Consider the following 25,547-nt stretch of genomic DNA (forward strand, 5'->3'; position numbering starts at 1 on the left):
AAAATACAAGTTATTATTTGATTTAAATATTGTACTTTTATCCCTAGCCTTCGCCAACGACCATACCACGTTGAATACACCAGTTCTCGTCCGATCACTGAAGTTAAGCAACGTCGGGCGAAGTTAGTACTTGGATGGGTGACCGCTTGGGAACACTACGTGCCGTTGGCATTATTTGCTATTTTATAGACATTTGTAGTTTTTTTTTTAACACTAGACACCCACCCCTTCCGTGCCACCAAGAAGAGAGGTGGAATTTAAAAGTGCCCCGATGCGCATAATTTATAAATACTGCCTTGAGTACTTATAACATTGGAGCCTGGAGGATGGTGCCGGGGCCATACTTTTCCCGCTATTTTAATTATTATTTATCGTTTTATCATTTGTGAAAACAAAAAAAATAGTATGTGCTGTGGTATCAGAGATTTTTGACTTTGCCTCCTCCCTCCCCGGTTTGAAGTTCGCCCTTGCTTACAATATCATTTTTAACCACACAAACTGTATTTTCAACAAGAACAGGATATATACTTGATAAGTATACCGTGCCGCTATAGCTCCCATGCAAGTTATTGGACGGGCAATCTGATTTATAAATATATTTTAAATAAAAGTTGTTCTCTCTCTCAATAATGTATCCAAAATATTAAGTTTTTTGAAGGAGCCAACATTTCTTTTTTATTGAAATTAATCGAAAATTTCATATTCCTATAAAATATAAATAGTAAATATAAATATAAATATAAATAGTCCATCATGAGCCAACATTTTTTGAAAATTGTATGCAGTGTATAGAAAATGCTTACACAAACATTCAGTGAAAATGCCATGTATCTATGGTTATATTTTTAGAGGAACACTAAAAACCAAAATCGATTTTTTCAAAAACTGGTTTTGTTCAAAAATACCCGTTTTCTATTAATATTTTCACTTTCAAAAACTATTGGGAATCTTAAATTTTGACCTCCCGAATGCACCAACAAGATTCAATATCCTACCAGAAGAGTTGCCGTTGATCAAAATCGAAGCACTTTTACTGTCCCAAACCGTAATAACAGACACAAAAATAAAAATAAAACTCACATTATTGTATAATCAATACATTCATCGCTTCGCTTCGCTAAGAATTTGAAATACGATTAAAAAAAAAATGAAATGGTTAAAAAATTGTACAACTTCAAATTGAGGTAAGTACGCACCTACCACTTACCAGATAACAATTTTTATTACCTATTGACTATTGAGTGTTTCACTTTATCGTGGACAGACTGAATAGTAAACATATACATTAATTACCTACCTATATATCTGTTTTGAAAATGAATATATAGTTAGTATCGTATAAGTTATATTGATTAGTATTGTATTATACAAAAAGCTTATTATTGCCATTGAATTGGAAAAAAAACTAACAATATATAAGGATCAATAATGCGTCGTTGTAAAGGTCATTTTTCTTAGAGAAACCTTTTATATATAATTATAATAACAACGTAGTCGAAGCCCTATACTAACTGTTAGGTTAATTCAGTATATTATCTATGTGTCAGTTTATATCGTTCCATTGTTATTTGTTAAATATAAAATATGACTAAAGGTAGGTCGTACTGTCGTAGGTAGTAGAATAACAACCACGTTGACTGGGATGGATCAGTTGGTGTATATCGGTAGGTGGAATTTTATTTTAAATTTGTATGTTTTTATACATTATTTTCATAATAGACATTTAACTATAATATATATATATACATAAATGTATCCCCCTTGTTGAATATACATGTCATGACGTACTCGCAATTTCCATGAACGGGATGGTACCTATAAACGTTAGATATGAGCCTCTCGTCTCCCTGAATGACCGGAAAAGATACGTATTTAATTTTCGTACCAATGTATTATTTGAAAAATATTTTTTTGTACATTTCAGCTTGTTTATTGATGACGATATTTCAATCTATCGATCTCTCCTTAAATATCAAACGGTATGACATCTGTAGGCCATTCAATAAAAAAACAGTTTATACTGCGATTGGATCTCGAGGAATTGTATTTGCCAAAAACGACATCTATCGCCCAAAATTGAATGTAACTTGAAATTACTACGCACATAAACAATTTTTGAATGTGCTTTTATTTTCTAATAAATGTTTCTATCTATGCTGCTTTAGGAAAGTTTTTACAAACAATGTTCTCTGCGCATTATCGCATGTCCGTCGTGTATGATCAACTTACGTTTTAAAGACGTGAACTTGTCGTGTACTGCAGATAATAATTCGAGTGAAACGGATCTTGTTTGTAATTCCATATGCATCTTCGAACCACCATATTCGGCACGGTCTCTAAAATGTGTCAATGGCACTGTGAAGAATTCGTCTATTCATTACAAGTCTTTAACCAGTCAAGTAAATTTAAATTTTATCAACGGACATCCGTATCATAACCACGCATTTACAGCTGAGTACTTGATTACCAGTGAGTATATTTTACCTATTTTAATTGTGTGTCTAGGGGGGGGGTTACCCCCCCCCCCCCGTTGATGCCACAAAAAAAGTATTATAATGGTATTAGCCATTAGTTAAATATTTGATTACCTATATTATAACTGATGTTTACTATCCAACGTCTAGAATCTAGATTATTAAATAATGTATCTTATCGTAGGAAATATTCAGTTAGTGGAAATAAAACCAGAATTCAACTCTGCAAATATTTTATTCGGTGGATACATCAGTACTCCGTTCTTTCCGATGTCTTATCCAGATGATTTGACATTTGAACAGGTGATCAATTGTAAGGCATACACCGATGAGTGTCTGATACATTTAATTTTCGTGGATTTTCAAATTTCCGAAGAATCAATTGTTGAGGTAAGTATAGGTTAGCCCACAGACATGATATGTATTATAATAATACCTTTATTACCAAGTTGTAAACTTTTATAATCTCGAATTAGTATATTAGAAGTTTAATGATATTTTGTGAGGTACCTAAATTAAAATAAAATCATTTACTATTGATAGTGATTTAGTATTTTGTTTTAATTATTCGTACGTATAGTTTTACGATTCAAATCGAAAGAGATTGGGAATAATTGGAGGTATAACATTTAGACCACCAGTGATTATATCTTCTGGGCCAATGTTGTATATTAAATTCTTTGCTAATGCTGGATCTTCAATTGGGTACAAGGCACAATACTCCTACGTTAGAGGTCAGTAGTACATTTATTTGTTTATAATTTATAATATTAATTAAAAATTACAGTCGAAAATAAAAATTTAACCTAGCCGGCCAGGCATCTGTTTAATTTATACATGTAGAGACGTAGGGAAACAACGCATCTAGTATGAGGACTGGTAGTATGTTCGGTATACGTTTACCGATAGTTATATTGGTATCCTGCAGTATTTGAGAATTATTACGGTGCCTATGCAATGATTTAGTAGTTATCACTGTTGCAAAAAATACCATGCCGAGGTAATTACTAAACATAAACCGAATGGCATGTGTGTACCTATTATTGTGTCATGTCACTGTCTTCATCATAAAAAAATTGGTGTCGCTCAAATAATTTTAGGTGACCCAACCCTCATAATATACTGTATACCAACCTATAAAATGTCTTATTTTTCTTCTATGAATACCTACCAGATTACATTTAAGATGTTGCCTGAGCGACACTTGGACCCTACGTACACACCACTGACTGTCTTTGATACGAACGGTACCTACAGTTCCACATTTTGTATTGTATTCCTAAAAAACCTAAACTATGTTCGGTGTACTGTGAAGTATTTAAACCACGTGCCACGCGGTACAGATATAAATAGTCTAGAGTTCTACTTTGTAAGCTATACATTATAATATATATGTATACCTATCACATAACTAGTGGTCTATGATTGCAAATAGGACAGGAACCTCTGATTTAGATTCGCCGAAAGTACCAATTACCGATAAATATGCTGTTTTTGGTAATTACCTTAGTATAACCCGAAATAAGAAGTATTGATCATAACAAAATAGATATTATATTGTTAGGTCATCCTCCTAGTTAAGCCGACGACCGCCTGGGAGCTGGGGCAAACAAATTCTGTTTCTACCCATTTTCAGTTTAATTATAGGTATATTCTATTTTATTTTTTGTCCAACAAATCAACGCTCCATTTACGTATAGCTTGCATAGGACACAAGGTGTAAATAATATAACATGATATAATATATTGTGATTTTTGAATCAGCTTTTTTGTAGGAATATCTTGTACGTATAATATATTGGGGTAAATGCAAAATTAGGTTTGTAAATTTAACATTTTTTCTCTTCATAAATTAAAACTGAAATACAATTTTACTTTTTCAACAATATTTTTTTATAATTATTAATTCTTTAGTGAATTTTGAATGAACTAATTTATGCCTTTTAAACATCTAACATTACAATAATTATGTTTTTCACTATTTCCACAAAGACCATAAATTGGCCACCGCCCACCAGGTGCAATCAAACCCCCCTTAATGTGGCCTAGCCTATGCATATACTATTATATAGACTCACAGCTGCAAATAACATATTATATAATCGTTCAGATACGATATTTATATTTTTACCATTTTTCATCATTCTAATTTATACATTTTTACTTTTTAAATGACAACATGCGTTTTTGTTTTACATTCTTAAGTAGAATTTTTATCTGAGTATTTCAATATACTAAAATATTTTTTTCTTGTAATGACTAACTAAGTAAAAATAAATGTTTCAAAAAACGTTTATCATTAGGTACTTAATTAAAGACATGACTACCTAGTATATAGTAGTATACCTGTATACGAGTGATTATAATATACACTAAATATTTATTTTGTTTATAGTTATTAGATTCACGTAGGTTAAAAATCTTTGTAATTGAGCTATCTTACCAAATACAAAAAAATATATACCCCTACCGTCAAATTAATTAGGTACCCTATTCCTATAGTAGTATCTTAATTATTATTTACATATTTGCATGATAAAATATTTTTTTTCCATAATTTTTTTTACCTAAAAAATTATCTGACCTGTGATTAAGATTGTAATTTTTATAAATTATAAATTAATATGTTTTTTATCAGGAAACGTCAAAAGTTCTGTTTTAAAACCAAATACGAGTAAGTGATACCAGCGAATATGATTTGTACACAGTATTTGAATGTATAAAGGTTCTATATTATATTATTTAACTCATTGATATATATTAAGATTGTGGTGGATTCGTGGAAAATAAAGGTGGGGCTATTACAATGATGCAAATGGTGGAAGAGTACGAACCAGATGTGCAGTTTGATTGTATTTGGTTATTTCGAATATCGCACAAACTTTATAATTTGAAGTCACAACATTTTTACATGAAAGTCATAACGTTGAAACATCTAGGTAAGAAAATTAGATTGTGTGTATAATATATTAATATACATATACATATTATATCAGGAGTGTATAGGTACTCTATATTAGATTGTTCAAAAATCTCGAGTGACCTTTTACAATTTCAACCGAGTAAATATCACAAATTTTTATACCGCATACATACCTAATTACAATTTTTAATTTCAAGCGATAAATATCAATAATTCTGCACCCCCTCTCCCCGCACAAAACTTTGGTCCATATGGTGCTGGTATACTCATATTATATTATTATTTGGTTTGTGTTCAGGAGATTAATTGTAGTTCAATAATAATAAGCCACACTATTATACGATTTTACATGATATGCACCTTATTTAGTTGAGAGCAATTTGGTCATCCGAGAAGGGCGCACTTCCAACGGACGTTTATTGCAATGGTTTAACGGATCTCGTCGCACAGAATTAGACGTGGCTATCGAAGTTGGCTATTATGTCAGATTGACGGGAACGTTCAATTCCAGTTCTCGGCTAGAAATCGCCTACACAGCCTTTGCTCAATCTAGTAACTACAACATATATGTTAACTATAACCTTATCTTATATGGTATTAGACGGAGAAAAAAATCTACGGAAAAAAGCACAACAAAATAAACACACCAAGGAAAAAAAGCATACGGAATATAAGCCCAGAAAAAAAATAAATATAAATGTGAACACATGTATACCTAGTACATAATATGAATACAGGCAATTTTATATGCGGATACTCAATTAATAAGAAACTTTTCTTACGTATGATATACATATTACATATTTATACAAAAATTACACATGATATTAATAATTTATGACATTATTTTCATTTTAATATATTATATTTTGTTATACGAGTAGGTAAACGCCATACGGTAATTACTAATTCAGAAAAAAAATAGACATGTGTTCACATAAACGTTTATTTTTTTCCTGGGCTTTTTTTCTGCGTTTTATCTGATGTATAATATACTATATATAATATATGCACATATTTCACCCATATAGACGTGCGCCGAGAGGCAGCAGGGTGGGATCTTGCATCTTGCTGCTCATAAGTGCCCCCGACCAATCCGTCTATTTTAAAGGGTTGGTCAAACCCAATCTGGGTCACTATCAAGGCCGTAGCCAGAAAAATATTTAGGGGGGAGGGGTAAAGTTTAAGTGTTTTTAGGTCCCTTACTGAAGTACCGAACTAATAATCTACTCATTCAAAATTTGGATTTTAATGCATCAAAAGTTCCAGCGAAAATATAATTAAATTAAAAAAAACATTAATACATTTTGAGCAGCTGGGTGTTAACTGTTAATATAATCACCCAGCATACATGCATATTATAATAAGTTGGGTGCATTTACCGAAATTATAATAAGTTAGGTGCATTTACCAAAATTTAAAAAAAAATTAAGGGGCATGCAGTATGGCAAACGAATTTACGTGCACGAATGGACGCTGCATACCCAGCAGATTGGAATGTGATGGTTTTGACCATTGTGGAGACAACAGCGACGAATCCCCCCATTGTTTCGAAGCCCACGGTACGTATAATACATATAGATATATAATATAACTTGACATACTTTTTTATTTGTTATTTATATATTTTTTATACTATTGTTCCGTTTATGTGTACAGACGTACAGTGAGCGTCTCTTAAGCCTTAAGAAGACGCCACACCCTTATGATTATGTGTATTGTCTGATTGTCTCCGTCTTACAAACATGTAACATAGGACATTTACCTTCAGTAGATCACTTTTAAATCTTCCACTTTAACAATTAGAGTGAATTTAACCTATTATTAAACATGATGGTAAGAACATTATCTGTGTTCCCATATTGGTGTTTTACGACAGTTCAATATATAAGTGAGTTATGAGCATTTTTAATTTACGCTGTATTATATATACGGATAACTTGTTAATAAATTTAACTAAGTATCGTAAAAAACCAATATAGTGTTCTTACCACTTACCATCAAGTTGTATAATAGGTCGACCCATTCTAATCTTTAATTTTTTAAACTAAGAATTAAACATGATCTGTTCAGTGTACGCACTTGTGAGACGAAGACAACATAAATATGTGGTGTCCTCTTAAGGGGATTCGATACCGTCATTTTCTGTTTTTGTCTAACACACGCGCGACATAGTAATTTAGACGTGTTTTTTGCCAAATATACCAATTGATCTAATGAAGCGATAATAAATCTGAAAACAGATTTGAATTTGTCGTTAAGTCTACTTAAAATAGAATTTACCACATTTATGATATTATACCCCAAATTCCTAAAAATGTCATATTAAAAAAGAGCATTTAAAAATGTTTGTATTTCAATTTTCGGAGAAGTTAAAATCAAAAAATCATAAATGTGGGAAAGTCGATTTCAAGTAGACTTGACGACAAATTCAAATCTGTTTTTAGAATTCTTATCGCTTCATAAGATCAATTGGTATATTTGCAAAAAACACGTCTAAATTACTATGTCACGAGTGTGTTAGACAAAAACAGAAAATGACGGTATCGAATCCCCTTAAAAGGTTAGGTTAGTCTTGGATATAAATATATAATATGTAGGTAGATACGGGTATCCATGAAATTAGATTTTTAGAAAGAATTTAATTTCAATAGTCTCCTATTCAATATTTATTTTATATTTAAATATATATTATTATAATGTAATGCCTAACGATGAGCGTTTAATGTTTATTATATTGTATAGACACTCAATCGGATTATATGGACAAGAGTTGGTATGCATACAAGTCAAACTATTATTTTCCAAACAACACTTTATATTCAAAACGTTATCACATACTTTTGGGATGTTTTATAGGTGAGTAGCAATAGTTAAAAAGTAGCATATATAATAAATAATGGGTACATATAATTTATAATGTAGGTATCTACCTATAGTATAGTAACAGACAGGGAAATCTACGGCCGCAAAAATATAAAGGAGCATAAGCACAAATCAAATTAAAACACCTAATACGCGTAATTAAAATTGTCATAATATTATAATAATTAATAGGTAGTTAAAACTAAATATTAGGTATTTAATTAACATACCTTACATTGCATTACCAAAATATGATAAATAATTATTTAGTCCTAATACAGTTAAGGGTGTCGAAGCCAATGTATTTTGAGTACATATTAAAACTTTTATCACAGAAAAAAACTATAACGCTTCTTGAAATGATCAGATTTTGATTTTTTTTCTTATTTGAAGGATGAAAACTTTATTCAGGTTGCAATATGGTCCCCGTCCTCCCCGATTTAAAAAAAAACTATATTTTTATAAGTTGTGATAAACACTTATAGCAGTGTTTCCCAAAGAGTGCGCGGTGAAAACTTAAATTTTTTTATATTTATAACCAACTAACCTAACCATTTTAACATTTGTGTGACAGATTTAAACGTTACTCTTTCGTACAATACCTAGAATAAAGTAGTGTTCGATATTGAAAGAAGTTTAATATTACTAGCTAGGTACTAATCTGTGTATATTCACATAGGTACGTGTTTCGTGAACTTTTAAGCAGGTAGATTATTTATTGTTGGCAAATAGACAATCTATATCTAAAGTGTGCTGTGACTTAGGTATGAAAAGTAATAAATAATAATAATGTACGGAGATGGAATAAAAGTTTGGGAACCACTGGTGGTTGATCTAAAATCGAAATACTAAATACTAAATAGTCACACATTATTGAGTATTTCTCTGGCATTAATTAACTCCAATGCGACCGGAATACAATTTCCGATTGATCAACCAGTTGTACACACTACACACTATTTTGTTCATTACTAAAATAACCACTCACCAACCGTCAGTACTTTTTGACAAACGTTAGTAAGGAAAAACTAATTCAATGTGACAACGTTACAAATTGCAATGAGTAACCGAAAAAATGATTAATTAGGTACCGATGATTGATAACAAAATTTGTTGAGGGAGAGCAGGAAAACAATAAACATGATATTTTATTCACTATTCAGTTATAATTGTCGTCACCCAGATAGGAAAACATTTTAAAATTGATTTCGTCAATCAGTCCACTTGATTATTTTAATATTTGTCAAAACAATAAGGGTTTTTTAAGAACTAGAAATGTTCATTAAAAAACAAAATGAAAAAATATTAACATCAATTATTGAAGTTTGATTCCGACAAGGCTTCAAAACGGTTTTATAACGTTACGAGTATAATGTTAAACGATTCAAAAAACAATTTATATCGATAACGCATAACATATGTCGGTAAACGATAAACGATAAACGATTGAAACGGATAACCAAACAGAAACGATAAACGATTATAATTATTAACATCGGATAAAGTAGGTAACAGAAAACGATCAATAATTGAAACATAACATTGCCAAAAAAAATATAGGTATTATTTTGGTTATTTTTGTAAGACTGTGACTTCAAATACTAGGTAGGTACTTAATATAAAATATAACTTTAAACGTAAAAAGCTTAATTGTTAATAGCGCTAAACGCATAGGCATAAGTACATTGAAGACCTAACATTTTAAATTGTAAAACGTTTAACCGCACAAGTTGAATAAATTCTTTGCGATGTTCAACAGTCAATCGATTATAGACTTTAATATTCCTATAGGTGACGGTAAACTGTATTATTATTATTTTAATTTAAGCTCTGGATTCTAGGACAAAGGGACGCTATATTCAAACACAGTACAGTTCGAGACAAACTGTATCATGAAACCAAGCATTTGAGATAAATAATCACCAATATCTGTGGCTGGGTCAGGCCTCATTCACAGAACGTTATCTGAATATCCCGCACCGGTCAGTGCAACTAGTTCCCGGTTGGGTGACCACCCGAGTTCTTAATACATACCCGTGTTCCAAATCAACAGCACTCTAAGCTACGGCTAAAAAACCTACTAAAAAATAATCACCTAAAGGCCTACAGTAAAAAAAAATTACCTATCGATTGGTTCTAGGCTACCTACTTTAAGAAAATATAATAGGTTATAATAATATGTTAAGTTCAAGGCCTGATATATAAGCGATCTACTCTACAGACTTCATATTACAATGATATATGATATATCTCACAATATCTTCTCTATATGGTGTTTGATGTTCACAGTTATGTTAACCTAACCTATTTAGATTGAGGATGAAAAATCTTGGTATTATAATCTGTTGATACAATACCTACCAACCTATTTATTTATCCTAAAAGTCCTATGTGGCTATACTTCTGTAGGTAAATTTAAATATCAATATTGTTGGTTTCCTAACCAGATTCTCATTAGAAAAACTGAAAATTTATTACAGTGATTTAAATAGTTACTTAAATGATGGAATACTAGTATGATATGTCGATATGATTGATAATAAAGATTGTTACTTATTGAGCATAACTAATGTGCAACATACCCATAACATGTACCTACGTCCTACCCTTCATATTTTTGTCATTGCAGGATTCATAATATTCTTCATAATAGTTCTAATGGTAGTCTATAGAATTGCCACATGTTACCACATTCAAACAGATTTTCAAAATCGGCTTATATCCATCAGTCAACTACTTTGTGAGTACAAATAAAATATTATTACAATTTTAACATGTGGTTAAACCATAGTTGTGTTTTTAAGTGGAAGGAATTCAACTAGATGACAACAGTCTGACTTCAGAAATAGGAAGGGTGAATTCAAATTATTTAATTGACGAACCACCTGCATATGAACCACCACCAGATTACGAGGCCCCTCCAAATTATGAAGAAGCAATAAAAATGTACAGGAACTCAATGAAAAATAAACATAACAATCTAAAAACAGACCGAATGGACTTGGAATCAAATGGTAAATTTTCTTGTGTTAATTACAATATTCTTAAGTTAACTTGGATTCACCTGATTTCAGATAACAGTCAGTTATTACATGTTAACAATAATCAAACGTCATCAAATAAACATTTGACAGAAAATAATAATTTGTTTTCTCATTGTTTATGTTGTAGTCAAGGGAGTTATCATATTCTAGCATTAGACATTAACAGTATGAATAGATGTTGTTTGAATAAAATCTATTCATTAAGGACATTAACAATAAATAATCAGTATTAAGTAATTATGTTTTGACTATAATTAGTCTTTATTATATTTTACAATGATAAAATCAATAAGAAAAAAAATCACAAAATATAAATATCATACAATATAATATATACTTAGTATATAGTGTTCCGCTAATTTGATTAATTTAATCCGGTTGAGAAATGGAGATTTCACAATCACACAATTTTTAATTAGTGAGCACTGTAAACTATTTAGTCATGTTACTAGATTAATCTAATCCACTATGTAATTTGTTCAGATAAAATAATGATGTTTTATCATCAAAAGTTATTATACTTGACAATCCACGTTTTATTAAGGTTGTTAAATCTTCAATAAAAAGTTTTCCGTAACTACTTCTACTAATTTTTTTGATAGTTTTTACACGGTCAGGGAATCTTGAATTTGAAGTAAACAAATATTTAACAACATCTAAATCCACATTGGCCCCGAGTCTTAACTGATGACCAAAATCTTTTGCCCATCCATAAATTATATCACAATTATCAACCGAAATAGAGTTTATCATAAACATAATAATTTTTTCAGATAATTCATTTGACATGTATTGATCTGTGATTGTTATTAATTCTAAGAGAACATTTACATTTTTGGGCAAAAGACAATCACAATATACTTCAAGTAGAAGCAAAAATGATTTGATACAGTCAGAACTTACATCATTTAAACGTACAGTATTTTGGTATGCTTCCTTAAAACCTCCACATCGAAACATGGCCTCAAACATTGGAGATTTCAATGATAATAAGGATTTATTTGCATTTATTAATACACCATCGTCCAACTCTATTGTTACAGTAGTTTCTTTTTGTATAATACTTTTATTGCAATCTCGGGTTTGACAATATTGTATTTCTGATTTTTTAAAAGTAATTTTTACTTTATCAAATAAAGCTATTAAAGCTCCAATAGCATCATCAAACGATGGATTTTGGTCATCTTTAATTATATTACATAACATGTAATATACTTTGTAACGAGATAACAGTAGAATCAATAGTTTGGGATTGCTGAAAAATACAATTTTATTTATCATTATTATTCATTAATTAAATAAGGACAAGGCCCAAAATAGTAAATACAGTACTAGGTATTCACAAGTATTATGAGTTCAGTAGAAGTGAGAAGATACTAGTTAACCAGATTACAAAAGTAATAAAGGGTGGGCGTTGGCCAGACACATTTATCAGTCAATTGGATTATTCTGACAAAAATTAGTAGAGTATTTAGGAATACAAAATGGAGCAATAGAGAGGGATGGACACAGATGGACACATACATTTATGAGGGAAAGAAGCAATATGACATTAGCAGAACTGCTAATAAGATTTTGAAGGAACTTTTATTCTTTTATTGGCCAAGGTTATCAGTCCTAGCTCATAGATAATTGGATAAAAGTCGTGTAAGGGGTGGGGAATTTTAAGAACATAACTAGTGTAGGATAGACAACGCCTTTGTATTCGCTCTATCATAACAGTTTGAAGCTGTGAGGGGTCCCACAGGACTGTCTCAAGAAGGGTCCAAACTAATGAGCAATAAAGAGCCTTTGCTGGAGAGATGAGCTTAGAGTTTGACAATACACATTATATGAACCCTAGGGTCTTATTAGGCTTTGTAACTTATAAGAGAACACCTCAAGTCTTTTTTGCAGCTAACCGATGGTATAGTTATATTGCTAATTAAGTAAGTGCAGCAAACTAAAGAACAGCATAAATTGATGAAAGAAAACATAAGTAATTACTAATTAGTACCTATACATCTAAAATGTGAGCATATTTTATATGGATTAAACATGTGTACACGGTAAAAGGTAAATGGAAAATATTATAGAGAGATGAAGTCATTAACTGATGATCATTATTTTGTATCCGAGAACGAAGCTCAGCCTAACCTGTTTGACTACCTACAGGACTTTTCATTTTTTACTAGATAGTTGTATTTTTTTTAAATACCTAAAGGCTAAAGGCTAAAATATCAAATACTTATTGTATAATCAATACATATCTGAATTAGACTAGGTTAAATAATTATTATTATTCATAAATTATAAATTATTATTTTTATATGTTTTATGATTTTTTAAATTAAAATCAATTTTTACTGAGTATTTTAAGAATTTTTAGTACAATCAGTGTCTAACCCTAATAATGAACATTGGCAAAGTTAACAGTTGTTAAGTAGAGAAATACAGATGAAACTCCCATATCTTTATATTTTGTTCTGGGGAACAACTAAATTACACCAAAAAGGTTTTGTTGGACGAATTGACTCAGCGAGTTACCGAGTAAAATTTGGTTGGCCGTTCAAGTCATGAGAGGAAGCTGACTGAAAATAGTTAAGAGTTAATAATTGTAGAAATGGAGACTGAATGTTGGACTTAAAAAAATTTGTGTCAACAGCTACCAGTTGTATAAAGTACAGAAAAGTCTGTGGGTCAAATTTGTCTAATGCAGCTCTGTAGACAAGTATGTCAGGGCTCATGGAGGATAAGCTCTACATGAAGCACTTCTAATGTGTTTGTTGACTATCATTTCAGACTTAAATCTGCTATTGATAATGACTACTCTTTATCAGGATGCTTAATTAATTGAAAAGTACCTATCACACAAAAATGTTTTTTCCTCACATTGTACTATATAAATCAAAAATTATTTATAACAATATTTATAAGTAATTATTATAATACATAAATACATTAACAGATAATTTAATATTTTGATATGTTCTTCAATGATTATTTATTAAACTATCATCATTAAATGATTTTTAATAAATAGTGAATATAAAATAAAATTGATGCTTTCTTAAATATACCTGCCATCAACTTTTTCTGGTTTAATGAAAATGGTAAAGAAATTTAAAAATTACCTCTAAAATATAATTTATGCTCAATATTTAGAAACTATGATGTAAAAGACACTTATGATAGGCTAAGAGGGCAAAATAATATGAGTGTTACCTGACCGAAAATCATCAAAACCTGGTTGCATCCAAGTCAGTGTTGAATCCAGGTATACTTCCCTCCCCTGAAATTTCTTTCGCACCCCCTGACAAATACAACTTAAACAATAATACCATTTAGAATATGTGACCTTAAATTGATTACAAAATTAAAAAATAAATAATTTGTTTATAATTTGTTTTGTAGTTGTATCTAAATTGTAAATTGTAATAAGAATAACTACCTATTAATAGGTATAATTCATAATACTAAAATGTATCATCATTCACCAATGAAAAAAAAGTGAGCCCCCCCTCAAAGAAATTGTCTGGATTCAGCACTGATCCAAGTATCTTCAAACTACTCATTTTAGAATTTTCTTTAAAAGGCTTATAATATGAATATGAATTAAAGTTCTAAATTTTTAAAATTTTTATCTATGGCGTTATCAACAGTCATTGTAATTTATTATTTATGAGATAAAAATTGTTGGTGACGAAACTATAACATACAGCTTACCTTTGAATAACAAGGGGGACATGAACAGACACTAATATTTTAAGTTTTAGTTTAGCATCTGGTGTATCTGGTTCATCCAATATACCAGTCATAATACCTTCTCCAAATTTTGATGAAAATGATTGAGTATTTTTGATGATTTTCATACCCAATTTGTTTCGGATCATACAATACTTGCATAGCTCGAGTTCGTGAATAGGTCTACATAGACTTCGATGTGTTGTTAAAATTAACTCTTCAGTGAGAATACTATTCAAGTTCAGAACTTCACTATAAAATAAAAACAATAAAATAACATTGTGAAACTGAATAAAAAAGAAAAACGTACCGAGTAATAAATTCTAATATCTTTAATGCGTTTGAATTGTTATGTCCATTTTCAATATATTGCATATAATCTAAAATTGTCTCCCATACATTTTTATCAGCCATTAATAACACAACTTTTTCTATGTACATTACATGTGTTAGGAACTGTATTATTTTACACGCTGTTGTATCTTCTAGAGATGAATGTTCTACAATTTCATCATCCTAAAATATGAATTATACATTTATATTAGATATTAAAATAAGTTAAACTGATAATAGTGGTTTAGTGGAAGTATTGTGAATTTTATTTCACCTTTTCTTCAAAGTCACTGACATCAGATTTTGAATCATCTGCGTTTACAGACTCAATATCAAATGATTCACAAACTGGTGAATAATATGGAGAATGCGAGTCTGTGGCTATGTTATCATCTTTAGGTGGTGTCCAAATAGGACTTGCATCATGATCATATGAAGTTGTTGGAGAGGCACAGCTAACAAATGTCGAATAATCTAATGATTTAGCTTTAATTTCCAATGGACACATATGAGGCATTTTATTTTTTTTTACATATAAAGATAAAAGCTTGATTAACATTGGAATCAAACCTTTTTCTACCATTTTCTGTAATCAAACACATATTGTATATTATAGCATACTATACTATTACTGTAATTACCTCGTTGGCCAATAAATATTACTATCATTATTATATTCTATTACTATGGGAAAAAAATTATTTTTTCTCACAAAAAATGAATTATTTAAATAAATACATTTTTTACAACAGTTTTTACCAATAATGTTTTTATTTTTTAATAAAAGTATGAAATCAAATAAAGAGTTATCAAAAACAAACATTCTAAAATCAGAAGGATACATTATATTAGATCACATATCAAATGGAAGTTATGGTGAAGTACGCCATGCTAAATATATACAAGAAGATAAGGAATTGAATTTGGTAGTGAAAATAATCGATACAAGACAAACAAGCAAAGAGTATGTTTCTAAGTTTTTGCCTAGAGAGCTAGATGTTATACGCCAAATTAATCATCCATATATAATATATACACACAGTATTTTACAAAAGAAAGCAGTATTATTTGTTTTTATGGCATTTGCAGAAAGAGGTACAAAAACAATTACTTTGATTAATTAACTAAATATTATAGGTAGGTAACAATAAAACAAACAGATTAAGGATACTTTGTCAAAAACAATTAGTCAATAACACTTTTTGTCAAAGTGCTTTTCATCAATGTTAAAAATATTTTTTATACTTAATTTCAAATTATTTTTTAATTTATTGCACTAAAATATTTATTAAAATTATAGAAGTCAAACATTTTCATATAAATGTTTCCATAAGAAAATATTTAAAAAATGTAATTTTGTGTTTAAAATATAATAATATACGTAAAAGTTTTGAATTCCAACACAAATATATTTTAATTAAAACAAAATAATTAAAATTGTTATTCTTTGTTTAAATATCAAATTTTGTCCAAAATTAATCTTCAATTGGCTATGAAAAAAATTAAGCTTATATATTTTTTGGTTACAAAATGAACTACTTACAAGGAACCTTGCATTCAGTTTTCAAGCTCTAGTTACAAAAATTGAATGCTATATAATATTTTTAACAACAAAATAATTTGCAATGTTCTGCTATTTTGACAAATTTTATCAAAATTCGAACATCAAAAGCTTACATAAAATATAAATGTGTTTTTATATCATTACAATACCATACAAAACTACAGTTAGGTCAAAATATATTTAACACAACTACAACGACATAATTGTCGTGGTCTACTGTTTAAAATTTAAAAAATCCTTTTTTATATATATTATATAATATTATGTATATTATGTATTTTTATTTATTCAGTTGTAAAAACATATCTACAATGGCATACTAGGACATTAAGTAATTTCAACTTTTTTTTGGTTAAAAAAGCTGACATGAGTCGCATAAAATGTATGGTAAACAAATTGGGTCAAGAGTCATTTGGTTTGAAGACCACTAATAATTAATGTATATTATTTGAAAAATATGAGAACAGTTTTATATTATTCTCTATTGAATATAAACATTAATAGTGAAATTTCAAAACATTCCAAAAATAAGTATTATTTGATCACAATAAATTTTGCAAATTATCTTTTGTCATGAATAGTTGCTTTTGACAAACTGTCAAATATACTAACAAACACTAAACTAATTGGTAGATCAACACCCTCATTTCATTAGCGCATCCAGTTCCTATTTTTATACTCTTGAATTTGACTTTTTTTTTATAAAATATAGTTTATTACAATCATGAATAATAAAATGTATTTCTATATTTCTAAGGTGATCTTTTGCAGTACATTATTGATCATGGGGCATTAAAAGAAAAACTGGCTCGTGTATGGTTTAGACAGGTAGCATTAGCGGTGCAATATTTACATACACTGGAAATAGTACATCGAGATATAAAATGTGAAAATATTCTCATCACTGAGCATTATACTGTCAAGTTAACAGATTTTGGTTTTTCAAAATTTGTTAGTTCCAAAAGACTGAATTGTAGTACTTATTGTTGTTCATTGGGTTATGCACCACCAGAAATATTGACTACACGTCCATATGATGGAAAAACATCTGACATATGGTCACTCGGAGTGGTATTATATGTCATGCTTAATAAGAAAATGCCTTTCAATAGAAAAAACATGAAGTTAATGTATAAGCAACAAGTATATTATCACTCATGGCATGCATATTTTAAATATTATTCAATTTTTTTTTATTTTTAATTAAAATATTTAAAGGTCAAACGAGATTGGGAACATCAACCCTCAGTTGAGAGTATAATAAGTGAGAATTTAAAAATGTGTATAGACAATATTTTACAACCTGAACCAAGAAAGCGTTGGACAATTGATAAAATATTGAATAGCGATTGGATAAAAATGAATCGGAGATTAGTCAACATGACTGATCAAGAGTCATTTGCTCTTGTTGAAGCCCTAAACCAAGATAAAACAATAAATCAAAAACACTTAAAAAAGATAAAAGCTAATAGGTCAGATACTCAACAGATATTGAGCAAGAGATCTCCAAGATTTTTAAGTATAGCACAACAATTGGAATCAATATCTAGTTCAAATAGAGAAAAAGATGGATCTAAATACATGTTAAAACGTTCACAACGTATGGTACACACAAATAACATACTAGATACCAAAAATGACTTGACAAAAAATTAAAACTAAAAATATTATAATAACAAATAAATCATTTAAGTGATACATACTTTAATTGTAACTTTGCAATATTGGAAATGTGGTAAAGTATTAATTGCTATATCAATATAAGTATGGTTTGTACTGGTGATTAAGCCCAAAAATAGACTTTGCCAGTCTTGTATACCAACGAATCTAATGCGGTTGAGTGGACATTGCAATAAAAGGCACATTGATAATGTCAAATCTATAATTTAGAATAAAAAAAATTAATTATTATAAACAGTTTAGGTATATCAAGGAGACATGTAATTGTTTAAAAATTCAAAGTATTTGCCTATCAAGGGTTTTTATGTTATTGTAAAAATACATTAACAATTAAATATTAGTACTAAACAATCATTTTATATCAATGATAACTGTTTATGTCATACAAAAACTGAAGCAATGCAACAGGTAATGTTATTAAAAACAATCAATTTTAATTTGGTATACCTACTTATTGTATGTTATTATAAAATTATATGCAACTTACAATGGTTATCTTCATTTTTTAAAATTTCAGTGATATGCACAATCAAACGAGATTGATGTAAATATCCTAAAGCATCACGAATTCTACACATTGCATATATTATCTTGGAAACTAATGGCCGTTCAGGTAATAATCCCATTAAAATACATATGTTATCAATACTTTTTTGCTCACTATTTCCTAAAATCTATAACAAAAAGATATTTTTTTTAGTGTTCTTGATAATTCTTTTTATAAATTATACTCCAATGTTACCTGTACAACAGCGTCTAGACTATTTTTTGCATGTTTCAACTCTAAAACACGGTACAAAATGGCAGTCTGGGCTCGTAGAACAGCCATAACTATTTCCTTACATTCTGATTTTAAGGAATCTGAGATTATTTTAACAGCTCGCAACTTTAACATTTCTGAACAACCAATTTTTGATGAATTTTCCCATATTTTTCTAAATCATTAAAAATAATATTGACAATTACAAATTTGCTAACTAAAGTATGACAAAATTAACCAAGCATTACCTAAGAGCTCGAATTGCCGTATATCTTGTAAGATCACTATCAGTATTTGATAATGTTTGTATAGTTATGCTATGAATATTATGTTTGTACATAGCCGGAATATGGGCTTCAGATTTAGCTAGATTAGCGATCAACCTAAATATGCGATAGTGAATCGAATCAACATTTATATTTTTCATTATGAAACTAAGATCTTTGAGAACACCATAGTCAAGTAACTGCAAAAACGATGTTAGGTGTTAACACATAAATATTTATACCTAAAAGTGATTTTTATTTGTTTGATTAAGTAGTTATAATTACTTCTTCACAACACTCTTTATTCATGCTGTAGTCTCCAAGAATGCTTAAAACTAATGATGTTATCTTAGGGTTAACTTGTTGTAATAATCTGCTCAATATTTTAACACCACCATATTCTCGAAATTCTTTTAACGCTCCATTTTTTTTTGCCATTTCGGAACGTAAATAAACTAGACTTCCATAAATACCGCCTTTATTAGCAGCAACATTTGCAAGTGCTGATGTTACCGAATCCATGCCTGAAATAATTTAATAATTTATTAATCATATTTTTTCCAAATCAATAATAATTTTAATAGTTTCAAATTGAACAATATGCCAGTTATAACATTCTGTTAATGTTAAATTAAATATAGGTACTAGTAGGTAATATATAGTAGGTATATATAGCCTATATAGGTAGGTATTACTTCTTACAAGTGTAATATATAAATATAAGACAATCCAAATATATATTATGTACTTTAGAGTTTTAAGTTGAAGAGGATTCATTTAGAAATAATATTGTTAATTATATAACCATATGGCTATACAGATACCTAACATTATATGCATAGACAGCCATGTGTCTATTTGAATATCTAACCCATATAGATAGATGTAATCATAAATTATAGATTTGAACATCATATTGAAATTGTGATATACCGGAATGACGAAATAGAAATTTAAATATTTTTCTGTTGACACTGACATATGATAGGTACATATAGCAGCTAGTCTGTAGCAAAAAAAAACAAACATAATACATGCATTTGAAACAAATAATATTTATCCATTGACCCAATCTTAATTTATTTTTAAATATATAATAAAAATGCTGAAATTCTTAATAATATTTACCTACATTCATAATGATTCAATAATAGAAAAAATATTTTTAAACATTTCAATTCTAAAATTGAATATCTAATATAATAATGTAATGCACTATCTGTCACCCTTTGATACAACTTAAAAAAAATTAAAAAAAAAAAAAATTGTATGTATACAGTTTGCTGCCCACCCTTGATTGGAAAGTCGGAGTTATGACCCATTATTCTATATAACACTAGTAGTGACTTACATAGTTACATGGCATTGCAATTTGCAAAAAATTATTCAGATTACTTACCGAAGTTTTTATTTTTCGTAAGTACTTGTGGGATACGTAATAGAACTGGTACCGAAATTCAAACTTAAGATCCCATAAAATAATTCTACATCATAAGCTCCTAGATTCGGTTTATTTTCGGTACATCGTGAAAGGCATTTAGCACTTACCCAATATAGAACGATATATGGTAATTTAAAATTTGCCTATAACCTATAGGTATATAATATACTACACAGTACACTTTTATAGTTACTACAATTAATAATAGTAATTAATAAATAAACAATAATAATACATAACATCATCGACTGATAATGATCATAATAATATAATCATATTTTGATTGTACTTTGTTTGAGTTGTGTTGTACTTTGATCCGCCTTGATTCTATGGAGGTAGTTTTTCTCTCAGACGGTCGCATCTGATAACCGTTATCACATCGTCTGTTTGTTGTTTTGATAGCTGGTAGCTCATAGACTAGTAGACTACGGAGTTCAGAGTCACACTCGTAGATATTAGCTGTAGACTGTGAACTTTTGTTTAATTTCTCTTTATTTATTTGATTGTTGATCCATAAAACAATTTACGGCGCTCGCAACAATAATATTTCACACTTGCCATCGCTTTGTGTTAAAATTCAAATTCATATTCAATTCAGTAACATGTAAGCACGGACCACAGAAATAAAAATGCCTACTAAAGTCACTGTACAGAATTTGTACATTTTTAACTCGACACTATCAAAAACCGAGGATGATGTAAGTTTATTCGTGTACATGTTTTTAGTACCATTTGTCGTAACGGTTTTTATACATTTTTTTTAATCGTGAAAATAGTCTCTAAAAAATTAAATAATATTTGTTCATAATTCATTGGCCTTGTTAGACCTTAGACATCAAAAATGGAACTTTGCTTAAGAGGACAATGTACCCTCATGTGCTGTACCCATCTTACACACATTACAACATATCACATTTTAGTGTACTAATTTCAATAATGATTAATATGGTACGAGTTTTGATATTAGAGTGAATTGACCTATTAATGAAGTTTTAGGTAAGAACATTATCTGTGTTCTCTCTTGGGGTTTTTAAGTTATTTTAATTTTTAAGTGAACTATTAATGTCTTTAAATATTAATATTTTACCCAATATTTTACATTTATATTTTACACTCATAGCAACGTCCTCTTGATACTTAGTACTTGTAATATTCTTCACAGTATGTTATTTTTTTTTTTGTATTACAGGGAGCTAATAAAATATTATTTTATCATCCAGAACTCGAGGACGAAAACAAAAAAATTCTCAATGTCGGTCACATTGAAGCTGTAATCTGTTTTGCGCGGTATGCCAGTAAATTTGACTATCATACTTATTATCATTTATTATGTAAGCAAATGTATTAATTGGTGTACTAATATTACAGGAATTTTAATGTAAATGAGTCATGTGAATCATTGCGTACTGAAAAATCATTGCAAGTGTTGTACAATGCAGAGCCGGATTTTTGGATAGTTATTGTAATATTATTTCTAGTTTTTTAAATAAATTTTTTCAATCTCTAGATTTCTTTAAAATTATCTTACTAATTGGTACATTATGCTTAGTAGACTGTGTCAGCAGAATGTAAATCTAAACAAAAGTCTTCAGAGTCCCCAGATGAACCTGTATATTGCACATATAATCTTCAAGAACCTATCTATTTGGCTGTCTTGAAACACTGGTATCACACATTTCAAATGACTGTTGGTAACATGACTAAGCTAATGAACGATAATGATCCAGATTATCTCAGACTTATGCTTAACAAATTTTATAGCAAGGTTAGCTTTTATAACACATAATTGCATCTCGTTTATTTATTGATAAATACTAATTCAATTCAAATCTGTTTAGTGTTAAGTATATAATTTAATTTTGTTTTTAACGACTATGTATGTGTTTTGTTCTTAGTATTTACAGAGTACTGATGTATCAAGTCACACATTTATGGATATGTTTCAAGGCATCAGTTTTCTTCCTTTAGACAATGTCATTCATTTGTACGCCCAGAGTTTTCTAAACATTATTGAAAATACATTTCAACAAGTACATTTTACAATGCTACTTTATAATGATTCACTTGTTTGGTAATGTATTATATTTATTACGTTTCATAATCATTTAAAAATTAGATTATATGCCATTGTAAATTTTACATTTTATGAATCATTACAAGAATTTTAATAGTATAGTCTGCTACATCAAAACTGTCCGGCGACCCCCTTCACCCACCCTCTATAGACGGCTTGTTAGCTATAGGTTCTTATACTAAACCAGCTGCTGTAACCACGCTCCACATGTAACTACTCCCCAATATTTATGAAATGACCACTGGGTTCGTGACAGTCACCGCCACTTTTCATGTCGCAGACTTGAATATGTTTAGAAATTTCTTAAAACACATATTACTGAAGCCTGGCAATAAAGCGACAACAAAATTTGTGTCCAAATGTATAGTTTTATTACTTGTACATCCTCCAGTTGTAGTATCATATTTATGTTTTTCAGGTATGATTAAAAGTACTTAATAGCTAATACATTTTCATTTATATTAAGTTGAACTAGTAATGATTTATATAGACCGTGGAACAATGGTTTTAGTTTAACATTTTCAAATGTCACTATAAATCGGATTTTTTTTATTGTTTGACATTTTTTTAGGAGTGGTCTGAATAAACGTCAAACTCAACTTGTTTATTCCTATATTTTAATGTGGGTCTTACCGGAAATAACAAAAAAAGAAAATTTAGCCAAAGGAAATTTAGTACAACAATGTTTGCCCAATCAATTAGTTGGAAGGTATAAATAATTGAACTCATTTATGTATTGACTATTGTTATATAAAAAGTTAACTCCTTTAGTGTGACTTGTTTTTGAATAGGTTTATAACAAATGTTTGGGCAGTAAAAACAGATAGTTGGATTAGTGATTTGGGTAAGGTTCCTATTTTAAGGTTAAATGATGAAGATGACAAAACATTCAAAAGCTATAGGTTAGTTATGTATAAAGCTCATCATTCAATTGTATGTATGTTTATTAAAAGTAAGTATCATAGAATATGATTATATGCTAATAAAAAATCATTCTGTGATAGTGATAATTATTTTCAGTGGAAAATCCATTAACGGCAGACTTGTACAACAACTTAGATCAGTTTCTTGGGACAAAATTACATTTGTTATCTGAAAAAATGAAAAATGCAGTTGAAAAGACATTGGCCTCTAAATTGTATACTGAAAGACCAGCTAAATTTGTATATTTTAATGCTATGAATTTAGCTATTAAAAATTCAATTAAGTATTCAAACACGGCAGCTACAACTAGTAGACCATCTGAATTTAATCTTAGTCCGGATGCATTACGAGTGTTAGTGGATATAAGCAGCCAACAATCTTGGTGTGTGATTAAGAAAATCTCATATGTATCATAATATGCTCGTTTATTATTATGTACTAATTGCACTATTTGTTTTATTTCAGCATGCACCCAACTTATTCTGTTATGATAAAAACATCTAACGATAATTGGGTAGCTGGTAGATTATGCAATTCACGAGAAATTTATATAGTGCTAAATCAAAAGTTGACTAAGTTATACGACGTCGATTGTGAGTATATACATTTATATGTTAACTTAGATGGTACCAACATTTAAAAAAACTTATTTTTATTTTCAGCTGAAATTCAAAGTCTATGTGCTCAAGAATTTGGAACAATATTTTTTTATGATTAATAAGCTATAGTTTACACAAGTAGCAGATTGACTACCTCAAATTATAAATTAAAATTATTAATTCCAATTTTCATAAGAACAATATTTTTTTTTAATGTTTCTTATCAATTTTTATTTTATTTTTGTTAACTTAATGAAAATGTAAAATATACTATTGTTATAAAACTTCTATATATATATATATATATATATATTCTTTTAGATTGTACTACTATGATCATAACACTAAAAGTACTATTATTGTATTATTGTGATGATTAAAACAAAAATAATATTTCTTAAATAAATTTTAGTTGATATTTTAATTTGCCAAGCTTAAAATATTCCTTTTGAATACCAAAAGACCGGAAAGACTTCTATTTAAAAGGACATTTTATTTGCGTGTGTTGTCTTTGTCAAAGCAACAAGAAAATTTAATTTCAGCAGCTCTTATGTTTTTGAGGCTTTGTTAGTTTTAATTTTAGAGTGAATTTACCAATAATTAAGTATAAAGGTAGTAACATTTTCTTTGGTTTGTTGGAAGTTTTTTTTGATACTTATTTTGAAGATCGTTAGTGTTCAAAATATTACAATTTAAAAAATGTTCATAACTTCAAAATGCACAGAAAATGTTCAGATTAATTGTAATAGATGAAATGCACTACCCACTCAGATATTAAACTGATAAAGTCAAAATGTGTTTAAGTCTTATAAAGATGGAGACAACATGTATATACTAAACATGCATGACATACTTAAGTCTCTCTTCTTAATCTGGT

At 29.1% G+C, this 25,547-nt stretch overlaps 4 protein-coding genes across 4 annotated transcripts; 3 read left to right on the plus strand and 1 right to left on the minus strand.

Moving 5' to 3' along the window:
• Positions 1-1,520: 1,520 nt before the first annotated feature.
• On the plus strand, positions 1,521-11,636 carry LOC111042183. The gene is made up of 13 exons (XM_022326707.1): positions 1,521-1,664; positions 1,925-2,082; positions 2,166-2,469; positions 2,659-2,864; positions 3,055-3,208; positions 5,113-5,148; positions 5,240-5,413; positions 5,767-5,949; positions 6,831-6,959; positions 8,143-8,256; positions 10,892-11,002; positions 11,067-11,276; positions 11,337-11,636. Exons 1-13 carry the CDS (start codon positions 1,643-1,645, stop codon positions 11,537-11,539), a joined length of 2,004 nt encoding a protein of 667 aa, XP_022182399.1. The 5' UTR covers positions 1,521-1,642; the 3' UTR covers positions 11,540-11,636.
• LOC111042182 lies at positions 11,544-21,299 on the minus strand. The gene is made up of 10 exons (XM_022326706.1): positions 21,032-21,299; positions 19,918-20,156; positions 19,615-19,832; positions 19,349-19,541; positions 19,094-19,280; positions 18,630-18,805; positions 15,637-15,948; positions 15,340-15,545; positions 15,012-15,281; positions 11,544-12,561 (listed from the first exon to the last, which is right to left on the minus strand). The coding sequence occupies exons 2-10, from the start codon at positions 20,152-20,154 to the stop codon at positions 11,760-11,762; spliced, it is 2,601 nt and encodes an 866-aa protein (XP_022182398.1). The 5' UTR covers positions 20,155-20,156; positions 21,032-21,299; the 3' UTR covers positions 11,544-11,759.
• LOC111042185 (testis-specific serine/threonine-protein kinase 2-like) lies at positions 16,127-18,622 on the plus strand. The gene is made up of 3 exons (XM_022326709.1): positions 16,127-16,457; positions 17,684-18,069; positions 18,145-18,622. Exons 1-3 carry the CDS (start codon positions 16,127-16,129, stop codon positions 18,580-18,582), a joined length of 1,155 nt encoding a protein of 384 aa, XP_022182401.1. The 3' UTR covers positions 18,583-18,622.
• Positions 21,300-21,457: 158 nt separating the features above from the next.
• On the plus strand, positions 21,458-25,077 carry LOC111042184 (vacuolar fusion protein CCZ1 homolog). Its single transcript, XM_022326708.1, has 10 exons — positions 21,458-21,771; positions 22,263-22,360; positions 22,442-22,535; positions 22,626-22,838; positions 22,969-23,144; positions 23,719-23,856; positions 23,939-24,099; positions 24,168-24,453; positions 24,537-24,664; positions 24,734-25,077. The coding sequence occupies exons 1-10, from the start codon at positions 21,703-21,705 to the stop codon at positions 24,787-24,789; spliced, it is 1,419 nt and encodes a 472-aa protein (XP_022182400.1). The 5' UTR covers positions 21,458-21,702; the 3' UTR covers positions 24,790-25,077.
• Positions 25,078-25,547: the final 470 nt, after the last annotated feature.

Source organism: Myzus persicae, unplaced genomic scaffold, assembly GCF_001856785.1.
Source record: "Myzus persicae strain clone G006 unplaced genomic scaffold, MPER_G0061.0, whole genome shotgun sequence".
Classification (NCBI taxonomy): Eukaryota; Metazoa; Arthropoda; class Insecta; order Hemiptera; family Aphididae; genus Myzus; species Myzus persicae.